The sequence below is a fragment of the Pelmatolapia mariae genome, linkage group LG5 (assembly GCF_036321145.2).
Source record: "Pelmatolapia mariae isolate MD_Pm_ZW linkage group LG5, Pm_UMD_F_2, whole genome shotgun sequence".
In the NCBI taxonomy this organism is placed as follows: Eukaryota; Metazoa; Chordata; class Actinopteri; order Cichliformes; family Cichlidae; genus Pelmatolapia; species Pelmatolapia mariae.
Genome location: NC_086231.1, coordinates 3,783,986 through 3,796,964, shown reverse-complemented (window position 1 = coordinate 3,796,964; position 12,979 = coordinate 3,783,986). Strand labels below are relative to the sequence as shown.

At 36.8% G+C, this 12,979-nt stretch overlaps 1 protein-coding gene and 1 long non-coding RNA gene across 2 annotated transcripts; both read right to left on the bottom strand.

The window, feature by feature from the left end:
- Nucleotides 1-232: 232 nt before the first annotated feature.
- LOC134627360 (uncharacterized) lies at nucleotides 233-5,198 on the bottom strand. The gene is made up of 8 exons (XM_063473371.1): nucleotides 5,103-5,198; nucleotides 4,341-4,541; nucleotides 3,681-3,986; nucleotides 3,278-3,574; nucleotides 2,140-2,232; nucleotides 1,895-1,975; nucleotides 1,616-1,671; nucleotides 233-546 (listed from the first exon to the last, which is right to left on the bottom strand). The coding sequence occupies exons 1-8, from the start codon at nucleotides 5,167-5,169 to the stop codon at nucleotides 253-255; spliced, it is 1,395 nt and encodes a 464-aa protein (XP_063329441.1). The 5' UTR covers nucleotides 5,170-5,198; the 3' UTR covers nucleotides 233-252.
- A 3,366-nt stretch (nucleotides 5,199-8,564) lies between these two features.
- LOC134626890 (uncharacterized) lies at nucleotides 8,565-11,488 on the bottom strand. The gene is made up of 3 exons (XR_010093857.1): nucleotides 11,398-11,488; nucleotides 11,126-11,175; nucleotides 8,565-9,288 (listed from the first exon to the last, which is right to left on the bottom strand). It is a non-coding gene; the product is annotated as an uncharacterized LOC134626890 (long non-coding RNA).
- Nucleotides 11,489-12,979: the final 1,491 nt, after the last annotated feature.

Sequence of the window (12,979 nt, the reverse complement as noted above, 5' to 3'; positions counted from 1 at the left end):
GGGCTTCTCCTCCTGTGAAAGAGGCAGGTCCGTATCTTCCTGATAGGCTTTAATAATCATCTTCACAGGCAAATAAAATCTCAGCTCTCAGAACAGATCAGTGCCAAAACACCATCACAAAATCACTGTGACTCAAACACTAAATACATTATATATATATCTATATATCTATCTATCTATCTATAGATAGATAGATAGATAGATAGATAGATAGATATAAAATAATCTGTTATATTCTTTAAATAAATGATCTCATTTTCTTGGTTTGTTGACTGTTGAGTAGAGAGGCTCCTCGGTCGGCCGGTGCAGTTGAGTGTCACTCGAGTCAGTTGGACATTTGGGAAACTTCACAGTAGAATATTCACAGGCAGAGTAGCTGAGTCTGACTGTCTCACCAGCAGCTTTATCGGAGTTTTGAAAGTTAATGGTAGCGTAATGTGTCGAGGGCGCGGGGTTTGGAGAGCTGACAGTAGCATAAATTGTGTTTGTTGCATTTTCTGAGTATGACAGCTGGAGGCGCTCCTGTATCTCCTCATAGGTACAGTCCTTCAGGGGAAGAATGAGAAATCGAGTTTTTTTTTTTTTTTTTTTAAAGCAGTGTATTTGATTTCTTTATTGAAGTATTATGATTATTATTTTTGGCCATGTGAGAGACATCTGACTATACGACTGTTGTGTGTGGAAATAACATCAACATCTGTCTGTTTATGGTGAAGTCTTTGCTGTCATACGTGTCACGATCAGAGGCCTGTGCCATGAAACGGAATTTGGAGCCTGCTGAGGTAACCTGAGGTTTAACACTGGTTTCAGGGTTGCACAGGCAGTTTACTACTTACCCATGTGACTCACCATAGTCAGTTATGCTGCTGACCTAAGTGAGTTGGTTATGTCTAAGGTAAGACAGTTGCTCTCTTTTTCTTCTGCTTGTTTTCTCTTTTTTCTTTCTCAACAGGTGATCCAGGTGATTGATATATGTATTTTTGGTCTGCTTATTCTGTTGGTTTTTGTTTTTTGCCCTTTTTCCCCGTCCCTCTTCCCCGCTGTTTTTCTTTCCCTCTTTCTTTCTCCCCTTTCTTTTCCTCAGTCATGTCTGTCCCGTATTTAGCAAGTGAAAATAAAATAAAATAAACAATAAAAGGTGAATCAAATAGACCATTACGGCAAGGCTGGGATGGTCCATTTGGTAAAGTAAATCCGTTGGGCATCTTTCTTCGCCTTTAGACAATAATTCTGATGGCAAAAGAGCCAAACGGGACAGGTGAAAAAAAAAAGATAAAAAAAAAAAGATCAATAATCCGTTAAAAAAAAAAAAAAAGGTAAGACTGTAAACTAAACACTAATGACCATGAGTTGTGATTGCAGGTGAAAGAACGAGGTTAAAACTGTTCCTGATCAGTGATATGCTGCCAACAGCACCTCCTTCATGTGAACATGCTGACACCTAGACTGGGAAAGTGAAGCCAGATAAAGAAAAGAGATCCTGTGTACGGTGAACCCAGAATGAACCGACTGGGAAGAAAATGAGGTTTTGATCTTGTTTGCTGCAGAAGTGTTGCACAGTAAAACTACACCGCACACCAGCAAGACATAAAAAAAGCAACATTTCCACACAAACCTCTTTGGTACGGCATGCTGCTGCACCATTTCCTGTGTTTTTTGAACGTGAAAATCCTGTTAAACAGAAAAAAAGACAGCAAAACATAAACGAGCAGAATCACTGAGTGAAAAGTTTGTTATTTTCTAGTTTAGTTACATTTGATCATTTGATTTGATACTTTAGCTGCTGTGCTTTTAGACATCATCTGTGTGAGATAAGGAAGTACATGAATGTGGTTTGTGGGTACAAATTAGCATATCTAGTAATGTTGCGCAAACAAACAGTAAATGTTCTTACGTTTATATATTAGGATCATCAGTATCACAAAAAGCAGCACAGCCACACAGATGATCACAGAAATGATGGCCTCAGAGACGCCTGACAAATAAAACACAAACATATTCAGCATCAGTTAAAAAGGCATCAGCAAACGTTTGTGACGCACACATTTCTATGCTGAGGAATTTAAAGTGAATTTTACTTAAATTAAAAAGTCAAAACTAAAATAAACTTTCTGAACATGTTCACAAGTACTCTCTCACCAGGTCTCCCAGCAGCTGCAGCTGCAGCTGTAGTCGTCGCTGTAGTTGTCGCTGTAGTTGATGAAATGGTAGACGTGGATGTTGGTGGTGATACTGAAAGAAAAATGAAGGTCAAGGAAGTTGTATTTATGAAAATGTTTGAAATTTTTATTGATTTTCATTTTAATTAGTTTGATAAATAAGATAAAATGTGTCGGTTTAAAGGTTTATTTTCTTCTTTTTTGATCCTTCTGTTAAAACAAGGACCTTAATAATACATTTTACTCCCAAATTTGTGTCAGTAGTTTTTAAAATTGACCTAATGTTTACCTATGGTTTATTGTCACAGAGACAAAAACACACAATTAGTGCAGCAGAAATTAACTGCATGAAAAAACTGATTAATGCTACATTTATTTGAATTTAGGATTCTGCCAATGTTCATAGTTTGACATCACACTTTCATAGCTCAATGGGACACTTAGAACCGTTGATAACGACATTCTTCACACTTGTGTAAATGTCTATCTATCCTTTAAGCCCTGATCTCGAAGCTGGAACCGCAGATTTTTAGCTTTGGTTGATAATTTTCAGCCATCACACACCACATCTCAAAGGGAGGAGCAGGAAATGAAAACAAATGCAGCAGCATTGCTGCAGGTACTCTGTATGCATGTTAGTTAAACTGATTCTTTAGCAGTATATACAGGACTCACTGCAGATCTCACAGGTCTGCAATCAGAGTAGACTGAAAGTTGTGGAAGCACACAGACCCACATTTAAGATTCTGTGTAGTTATTTTAAAGTTAATGTTTAATCATTTCCTGGCACAATATTAGTTGTACAATCTCAGTCCTTAATGAGACAAAAGGTTATCAGCTGAACACGCCCACTTTACTGTCATAAAGCTCTTTCTGTATCAAACCACTTCCTCTCATGTAACGTTTTCCTGGTTTGCTTCTTTCCATAAAATTAAAGGGTTTATTGAGTTTTTATTATCAGATATCAGAAGTCTTCACTTTGGATGAATGTTTATTGGCTGAAATTTAACAGGACAAAGGTATATTGTTGTTTAAAGATAAAGTGCATGTGAATTATTACTGCTCTGTAATATCTGTAGTGTCAGATAACACCCACAGAATAAAACAGCGTGACTCACCTACAGTCAGGATCAGTCTGTTGCAGATTTGTTGGTTGTTTTTTTTCGCTCGACACCAGTATGTCCCGCTGTCATCAGCTGTTACATTTATTATTGTAACAGTAATGTTTGTCTTGTCTTTATCATTTATGAAAAACTTCTTGTTCTTATCAGACTCACTGGTTGTTACTAGAGGCTGACATATAGATGGATCGTCTCCCTTACAGATTGATTGTGAAGGTGAGGCATTGTCTTTGCATTTACACCAGTATGTGAAGTTCTGACCAGCAGCTGGTGATCTTGTGAAATTCTTAATATCTGTAGAAAACAGAAGAAATCAAGTACTTGAAAACACAGGATTTAGGCATGCCTTAATATAAAATGGAAACTGCAACAACTGGAAGACATGATGAGAGTTACTCACGTTCCACATTCAGGTGTATTTTTTTGATCACAACCTCTTTTTTTAAATTCACTCCACACCAGTAGACACCTTCATCCTGTGAGGACACGTTACTGATGGACAGGCTGAAGTTTCTGTGTGTGTTTGTGAAAGTGAATCTGCTGTTTGACTGTCGAGGAGATTCTGCTGATACCATGTTCTCACAGACAGAGTTATTCTCTTTGCAGAAAAAAAATGGTTTGTTGTCTCCTTCATAATCACATTTGATCGTGGTTTTAGTTGTTCTGTATGCAATTTGATTAAATCGCTTCAGGCATTCGCTTTTCACTACAAAGGAAAAAAAGGTAGATTGAGCAAATAATCAAATGAAATTCATTAAGTTGTATCTCATATGAGTTATCCAAATTATTGTATTTGAAGTTGTAAATTATTTAATTTTCATTAAATTTGCCTTCTTCTTAGAAATTGCATCTTTAACTTATTAAAAATGAAGACTTGGAGGAGAAAATCATTTAGTAATTAGACTTGTCAGACTTATGCTTTCAGGCAGGAGAAAAAAATAAATGTTATAAAAGTAAAACTAAACTAATTTTGTGTGTTTCTTACATTTGACTTTTATAAATTAAAATAAACAAAACTTCAGATATAAGATGACTGGATTTTCAAAAAAGAAATTCTTACCAGCTGGTTTCTCGTTGCTGGATGATGGTTTAGACGTTTTGCACATTTTCTCCCAGGATTCCTCACTTTTAAGTTCCCTGAAGACCATCTCTGGGATTTGCTTTGATTCATACTTTATATAATGTTTTTCTGTAGCTTTTCCTTTGTTGCAGGTGAATTCAACCCATGTTCTGCATTCATTCTGTTGTGACATCTCACAGGCTGAGGACAAATATGTACTTCACCTCAGTCACTTAAAATAAATCACAGAGGTTCAAACAAAACTCTAAAGACACGTCTGTCTGCATTAGTACATCAGTAAGATGAATTAATACCATATTATGTTATATTATTATATATCAATAATAAAAATAATCAATCTGAACTTTTGCAAGTGTATTTGGACCTATTCCATCTTTTTGTATAATTGTGATGAGGCCCAAACATGTCTGCTGTGACTTTTATTGCATATTTTTAATTAGCTGGATAATTCAAACCACCAGGAGCTTCATTCACTTTTAATTTTACTTTCACTCCTGCATTACAATAAAGTGCAGAAAATAATAATGTATTAGCTGGTTATAGCTTATGTTTGTTAAGTTGAAAAATGTGCTGTGGTCAAAAAAAGTGGAGCAGTGAGTCTGTTAAGCTCATGTTCAAGATATTCAAAAAGAGCTGTAGCCATACCAGCCCACAGGATGTACTGATTCAAGCTACTTAAGATGCAGTAATAAATCTCTCTGTCTCTAATATCAGTAATAAAGCAATAGTTATAGTTTTTACCTGTCAGCAGGAACATAATGAGCAGGAAACAGCTTTTCATGTTGTTGGTCCTAAATGCTGAAGTCATCTTTAAGAAATTGAAACTCTGAGTTCTTCTTTTCATGTCTGGGGTGATGTGGTTGTGTGCACAGTCGTGTTTCCTCAGTTTATATTTTGGGCAAACTAAAAGTAACCCTGCCCCCATCTTCCTCTTCCTCGCCATGTTTCTGCCTCAACCTAACACTCTCCACAAACTCCTGATTACTTCTCACCTGCTACTGTTGACCAGACATGACATTTGTCAAGACAAACTGCATGAGTGCTGTAGTTTATGTCATGATAACAGGCAAAGACACACAGCTAGAGCGAGATCACAAAAAAGTGAAGACATGAAGACAACACACATTATTCTAACAGACAGGAAGCAGCAGGTGTGGCTGGCGTTAATCGGCACTTCTCCTCCCAGGGGTGTAGCCTCTCGTCTGCTCTTCTCCCTCTACACAAACAACTGCAGTTCAGTTTGCAGCCATGACATGACAGTTATCTGACTCATCAAGAACAGCAATGAGTTGCATACAGACGTGGGGTTGATCAGCTGGCTCTGTGGTGCAGTTAGAGATGATTATGCTCAGAACTCGAAGAGAGATGACAGGAGGAGCTGTTTCCATTGTCCCCCATGAAGTTACTTAACAGCACTGTCTGCTGTGGAAACCTTCAGGTTTCTGGGATCCACAGTGTCCCAGGAAAATATACTGCAATAATCCAGTCTGCTTGTCAGATCTAATATAAGTTAGACACAAAATCTTCAGTTTTACTAAAATTGGTCGAAGCAAAAATGAATACACCCCGCAACAAAAACTACTACATCTAGTATTTTGTATGACCACCGTGATTTTCAAGGACAGCACCAAGTCTTCTAGGCATGGAATGAACAAGCTGCGACATATTGCAACATCTATCTTTTCCCATTCTTCAAGAATATCCTCTTTTAGAGCCTGAATGCTGGATGGAGAGTGATGCTCAACTTCAGATTTGTTCACAGGTGTTCGACTGGGTTCAGATCAGGAGAAATACTTGGCCATTCAATCACCTTCACCCTGTTCTTCTTCAGAAATGCAACAGTAGCTTTAGATGTGTGTTTTGGATCATTGTCGTGGTGGAAAAGTGCATGACGACCAAGTGCACGGAGTGATGGCAGCATCTTCTCCTTCAGTATAGAGCAGCACATTGAGCAGCACGTTGAGTTCATGGTACCATCAATGAAATGCAGCTCCCCAACACCTGCAGCACTCATGCAGCCTCACATAAGTACACTGTCACCACCATGTTTCACTGTAGGCAAACATGCATTTCTCGTTGAAATCCTCACCTTTATGACACCATACAGTTTTGAAACCATTAGTTCCAAAAACAGTGATCTTTGTCTCAGTAGTCCCAGTAGTCTTCATCTTTTTCAGGATGGGTCCTAGCAATTTTTAGGCGTGCTTTTTTGTGCATGGGCTTTAGGAGAGGCTTCCTTCATGGACCCATGCATGCCATTCCTCTGCAGTGTGTGCTGTATGGTTTCACGGGAAACGGTCACTCCAGTTTGGCTTTCTACTGCTTTAGCTAACTGCACTGAACTTCCATGGCGATTTTCTTCAACCCGCTCTTCAACCCGCTGGCAGCATGAAATGGGAAGGGCTTTTCTTTGTTAAGTAATGCCCTTTTATCGTCACCTGTCTGCTGCACACCTCTTAAATGAATCATTAGACTCACCTGTGGTTGAATGCCTGTTAATTCGAATTTTGTAGTCTTAAGTGTGGCTTTACTCCTAACACTATAATTGGGGTGTACTCGTTTTTGTAACATGGGCTTGAACGAGTTTGTTCGGAAAATCCTTTTTTTGTGTGTGTGCAAATTAACAAATCTTGTTTGCAATCAATGGCCCACATTTGTGGGAGTATTTTGTATTATAGTATCTCATAGAAAATGTTGATTCTGAAAGGAAACTAAAGGTTTTCTGACAGATGTAGAGGGGTGTACTCATTTATGCTGAGCACTGTATGTAGACTACATATATTAAATATATTAAACTTTAGATATTGTTTTTATTGTTTATAACATTAAGGAACCAAGTGCAGGATTGACATATTTGATAAGGCTGATACAGTCTGATAAAGTAACCACCAAAATGTAAAAATCTTCACAGGAAGCCAGGAAAATGGATCATTCCAGGGGAGCATCACAGGTTTTACAGCAGCTGGGGGAAGGAGACACAGGTGGACATGTTCAGATAGTGAGACAGGGTAAGAAGCCAAATGCAGAATGAGAACAAGTTTTAACAAATAACCATTAATGAAATTGGAAAACATGAAGCATGAATTTAAATAAATAAGAAAATAAAGCCCAAAGGAAATAAAGAGAAAACATCTAATAATAAACAAGAATTCAAAGCTCCAAAGAACGAAAAACCAGGGACGACCACAGACGTGGAGAGAGTTATTATTAAAAAATGTGTTTTCAGGACAGGCAGGATCATAATGTCCTACTGTATTTATAAATCTTAAACAAGCATTAAACTAAAATTGTGTTTTATTGATTTCAGTCTGACAGCGCCATCCTCTGTAAATATGTTGTATGGCAGGTTGAGTCCTGATGTATTCAGATGCATTGGTGCAAGCACTTTCTAAATATTGTTTTTGCACACCACACGAGATGCAAATGCAAAACCTTTTTAATCCTCTCAGGCTCAAATTAAGTTTTAGTTACAGGAAAAATCTGATATTTGGGGAAAATTAACAAAAAAAACCAACTCATAAAATATGTATGTGGGGTAATCAGGTTGTTAGTTTTTAACTGTTGCAAATCGGCAACGCCTGCCTCGAGAGGGTTAATAGCATCAACAGAAGCTTTTTTAAATTTTCCAAATCAACTACAACACAAACTGTAACTGAGAAAGAAAAGAACAAAATAAAAAGGTACAATCATTAATATGATGAAGAAGAAGAATTGCTTAAAACATGAACCGTTCCATCCTGGGAGGAAACACATCCCATGGGGGTTGCGTCATGGTGGGGATAAAAAAAATGGCACCCTACTTTGGAAACCCTGTATAACAAAGGAGCAGCTGAAAGTAACATCAACTGAACCTGATGTCAAGGTGAACATGCTCAAAAAACAAAAACAAAGGTAAAAAAGTTAGAACAGACAAGTAAAAGTGCACATTTGGGAAGTAACAAATGTATTTATTTATTTAATAATAATTTTAAAAATAGCATAAAAAGGTTCCTGGTGAAGCTCTAATATCTGTAAATACATTTGCTGGATTGGATCAACAGTTAGGTTTGCCCCCTGTGGGTGGCAAACACACCATGTCTTCCCTTTCCTGGCCTATAATAGGCTTGAATTGTTTAATATGTAGTGCTGTGAAAAAGTATTCAGCCACCTTTCTGATTTTTTTTCTATTCTTTTATTTTTTTTGCATATTTTTCACATCTTACATTTTTCAGATCATCATTTTTTTAAACAATGTCTTTTTACTAAGAATATTTCCTTCATACATATAAACAAATAGAGAAGAGAAGGATTACAGATGAGTTGTACATTCGGGGTAATGGGCCCACACACTTAAGGCTGTTAAAAAAAAAAATTTAAAAGTGAAATAAAGAAAAAAAATATAAACACAAATAACATTTAGGCCCAGCAAAATAATCCCATTCATTCCCACCCAGGTCACCGCCCCAGATCTGTACACTCTATTTCCACACCTGACATGAGGTGAAAGCACCTGAAAAATTCTTATACATTTTGAAATGCATCAAGGAAACGAACCCACATGCTTTGAAATTTCCTAGATCATCAAAATTAAATAGCTATTCAAACATACCTGCCCCCACATGAGAAAGTAAGCAGTAAACAGAGGAGCAGTCAGGACTTAACCTGCCTCAGTGCCGCAGTAGCATGGCAACAACAGAGAGTAGAAAGGGTCAGTGGAAACTCTGGGTATATGATTGGCTGTAGACTTCGTATCACGCTGGCCTGGTTTCCACAGATTAAAATATGTACCAGAATCAGCCTCACCAGAGATGTTTTTAACGTTGACTTTAAACTCATGCATGAAGAGAGATGGGTTTGTGGGGAAGTTGGCAGTGGCATAAACTGTTTTCATTGCAGGTCTTGAGTCGGACTTCTGGGAAGACTCTTGTATTGCGTCATAGATATTATCCTAAAGAATGACAAACACAAAAAAGGTTTATATCCAATCTTAATAGTAAGCAGTACATGTACTACACACCTTAAAAAATGGAATTGCTGTCTATCACTAAAACCTGCTAATTACTGCGCAGGTGCAAATCCAGCTCTGGGCATCATTGTAAACATAACCAGCAGCAGCCAGAGACAGCAACGTGTATGAAAACTTGATTTTATATTTGAGTTTCTTGCAAATAGGTTTTCACTCAAGTGCACACACTGTCCTGTTAAATGCTGTATGTGTAAACCTGATTTAGACTGGTTATGAACTTTTACTGAACTACACAAGAAAACAGTTTTTACACAGAAAACAAACTGACAACCTGATAAAAGTTTTGAAACTCCACCTATTTTGTTTTCTGCGGCTTGCTGAAAGCCAGCAGTGAGTGCAGTTAATGCCACTTCCTGTGAGTAGAGAGCCTGAACTCACAGCAGCCACAACAGCTGGTGCAGCTGAACTTTAGTTATTCTATCAGCGTTGTTCCATGGATGCCAGCGTTGGTCTGGAAATAAGTCATTTCACTTTAGGAGAGAGTACCGTATGTTGCTGAAGAATTGGGGAGAAGTACCTTAAAGTTTAATGTCCTAGATGAAACATATCTTTATCAGCTGATTCACATTAAATAAGCAATAACTTTTCTCTAGAAATAAATAGTTAAACAGGAGTCTTTGTGGTGTTAATTGATTGCTTTGTTCTGTTGATCAGGTTTGAAGATTTATCAGGAATTGTGATTGAGCTGTGATTGAAACCTGGCTCATCTGCTGCTCTTCAGCTCTTGTCCTGTCATGTAGCTCTACCTTGTTTCTGCTAAAGACGTTACACTGACAGGACTCACAAAGGATGTCAGTAATTTAATGTTTTTATGTGATTATTCAGCGAGCAGCCTGGCTACGGTGTGATGCTATATTTCTTTATTTATAAGGAGTTAGAAACAAAAGAAAAAAAATACAGAGCTTCACTCAACAAAGTATGAACATCCTAATGATAACAAAAAGAGCGACATAGGCTGGCTTGGTGTGCGTGTTGTCCCTGGATTTTGACATTTTTAATGTCTGGTTTCTATCATTTATTGTGTGTTTTTATATTGTTGTGCTTGAGAGACACCATCAACCGGAACCAAATTCCTTGTATGTGTTTGTGCATATACTCGGCCACTATCTAGTTCTGAGTTCTTGGTTATCTTTGCATTAAGTTATTGTTAGAATGTATTTATTCTATTCACACAGCTATTAATTGTTTTCATTCCTTTGTGTTTACTTCCTGTTGATTTGTACGAGTTCTTTATGGTTCCTTTTCTACCCTTATTGTTTGTGCTTTCAGTTCTTAGATATATTTACTGTTTAGGATTTCTGGGGTTTGCAAGTTTTAAAGCTTGCTTAATCCTGAATCTTGCAGTTCAGGATGAAAAACTTTTCACCTTTTCAGACATGTGTGATAATGTTCCACATGGCTACATGCTGTCCTGCTCAACTTACCATTCATTTTAAAGCAAAACTACAGCCGCGAATACATTATCTGCTGAAATGCAAGACATAGGAGTAAAAATTAAGACTTCCTGTATATATATTTAGGGCCTCTGGGTTAAACCCCACTCACACAAGCCTAGAGACTGGACACCAGTCTCCTGATAACATGTTGTGGGGTCTTTTTTAAACTGGTTGGTTTCAGCAGAAATGCACAAGTTTCTGTTTTTTGTTTTTAATTGAAGGCACACTTCTGTAACTGCACACAAGTACACACACACACACACACACACACACACGCACACACGCACACACACGCACACACACGCACACACACACATACATACTTCTTTGTTCTGTGCTTCTCCATTTTTTCTGTGTTTTGACCATGAAAAACCTGACAGAGAAAAATAAGAAAACATAAGGAAGTGAAAAAACATTTTTTTAAACTAACAGACAAAAAACTGTCCAAACTGACAGAGTTACATTTGTTTCTTTTAATTTCACTGTCTAATATATGAACCGCTGAATGTGTCTGACTACTGAAAAGTAAATATATTTTAGATACTTTATACATTAATATGTTAGGATGGGCATTTTAAATTTATATTTTACCTACATTTGTAGGTGAAAACCACAATAACCACAAGTAGCAGGAGAGCAACAAGGACAGCCGCAGTGATGATCACAGTTAAAGGAGAACCAGCTGTAAGACAAAAATCACAAGAAAACCCAAAATGGCAGCTGTAAACACAGACATGTCTGCTAGAACTGTGAGTTTAATAGAGTTCACATAAATACACTAACAGACTTTTTTAATTCAATCAATAAGAGCACTTTCTCACAAGGACCTGTCACAGGAGGTGTCTGGGTTTTAGAACTGGTAGCTGGAGGATTCTGCGATGTTGAAGATTTAGTGAAGGAAGTTCTGGAGGATGTAGTGGAGGATGTAGTAGAGGAAGTAGTCAAGGGTTTTTTTGCAGTTGGAGGCTCTGGATACACAAAAGCATGAAAGTTGTTCATTGAAACAAGAGTAAATTAACAAGCTGTCATTACTACAGATAAACTGACAATATGTGGTGAATTAAAAAAATGTTCAATGTTTGGAAAAGTTGCTGCCAAGTTTAGTTTCTATATAACATTTAAATTGTACATAATGTATAAAATACAATCTGATTTTTTCTACTGCCTGTTTTAATTTTGAATGTATAACATTACCTTCTACTCAACAGATCATCAAAGCTAAATTCACTTCTACATGAACATGAACTGTAATTGCCACTGTAACTAGAATTAATGCATACATTAATTATAGTTAAATTATGTAATTAAATATAATTATATGGCATTTTATTTTCTTTTTTTTTTTCTTTTTTAAAAGGGAATATTTTGATCTTTTCCACTTGCAGTGACTGTAACATTATTAGACTTTGTATGTTTAATTTTGTTAAGCAACTTAACCACTTTTAGTAAACGTTGTTAAGGTTTCTGATTATTTCTGATTCCTAGTTAGTGCTCTGTAAAGGAAAAGTTTCAGTAGGAGGAGCTTCTATGAGCTTTACAGTGTCATAGATGACCATAATAGGGATATTGTCTCTCAGTATTACCTACAGATCAAACATTAGAAAAAAGTAGAGGATTTTGAAGCCAGAATTTTTGTCTCACAGAGATTACTTGTTCACGTTTGGCCATTTATAATTAGCTTTTAATAGTAAAGAAAATACTGAAAATAAAGCTTGTGTGTCTGAATTGTCCTGTTTCACTGTTTGTTTAAAGATTCTGAATAACATATTACATAATTTGTATACTTCTGTCAAATATATGTATTATATGTTCCTCTTCCTTCAACATCTACACAAAGCTGATAGGTGTGTGTGTGTGTGTGTGTGTGTGTGTGTGTGTGTGTGTGTGTGTGTGTGTGTGTGTGTGTAAAAAGAGATGTGCTATCAAAAAGAGAAGACTAAGAAAAAAAATTAAAAAAAAATGTAAATAAAAGACTAAATCATGCCCTGCAAATGATTAGAAGTTAGTGAAACCCTTTGACCAGATTATGCAAAAAAACAACAACAAAAAAAACCTCTACCTCGTGCAGTTGGAATTTATACTATGACTGATGTGCATTAAAATACATGAGAAGTGAGAGAACATGTGGAGCACATAAATAAATGTATCCTAATTGAATATCTCACCTTCAACCTCCA

Bases quoted from the DNA above. Each gene is read 5' to 3' on its own strand.
- LOC134627360 (XM_063473371.1), bottom strand. From the start codon at position 5,169: ATGACTTCAGCATTTAGGACCAACAACATGAAAAGCTGTTTCCTGCTC. The intron at 3,987-4,340 runs GTAAGAATTTCT...TTTCCTTTGTAG, and splicing joins CAGCAACGAGAAACCAGCTG to TGAAAAGCGAATGCCTGAAG. The intron at 1,672-1,894 runs GTAAGAACATTT...TCTGTTTAACAG, and splicing joins GATGATCCTAATATATAAAC to GATTTTCACGTTCAAAAAAC.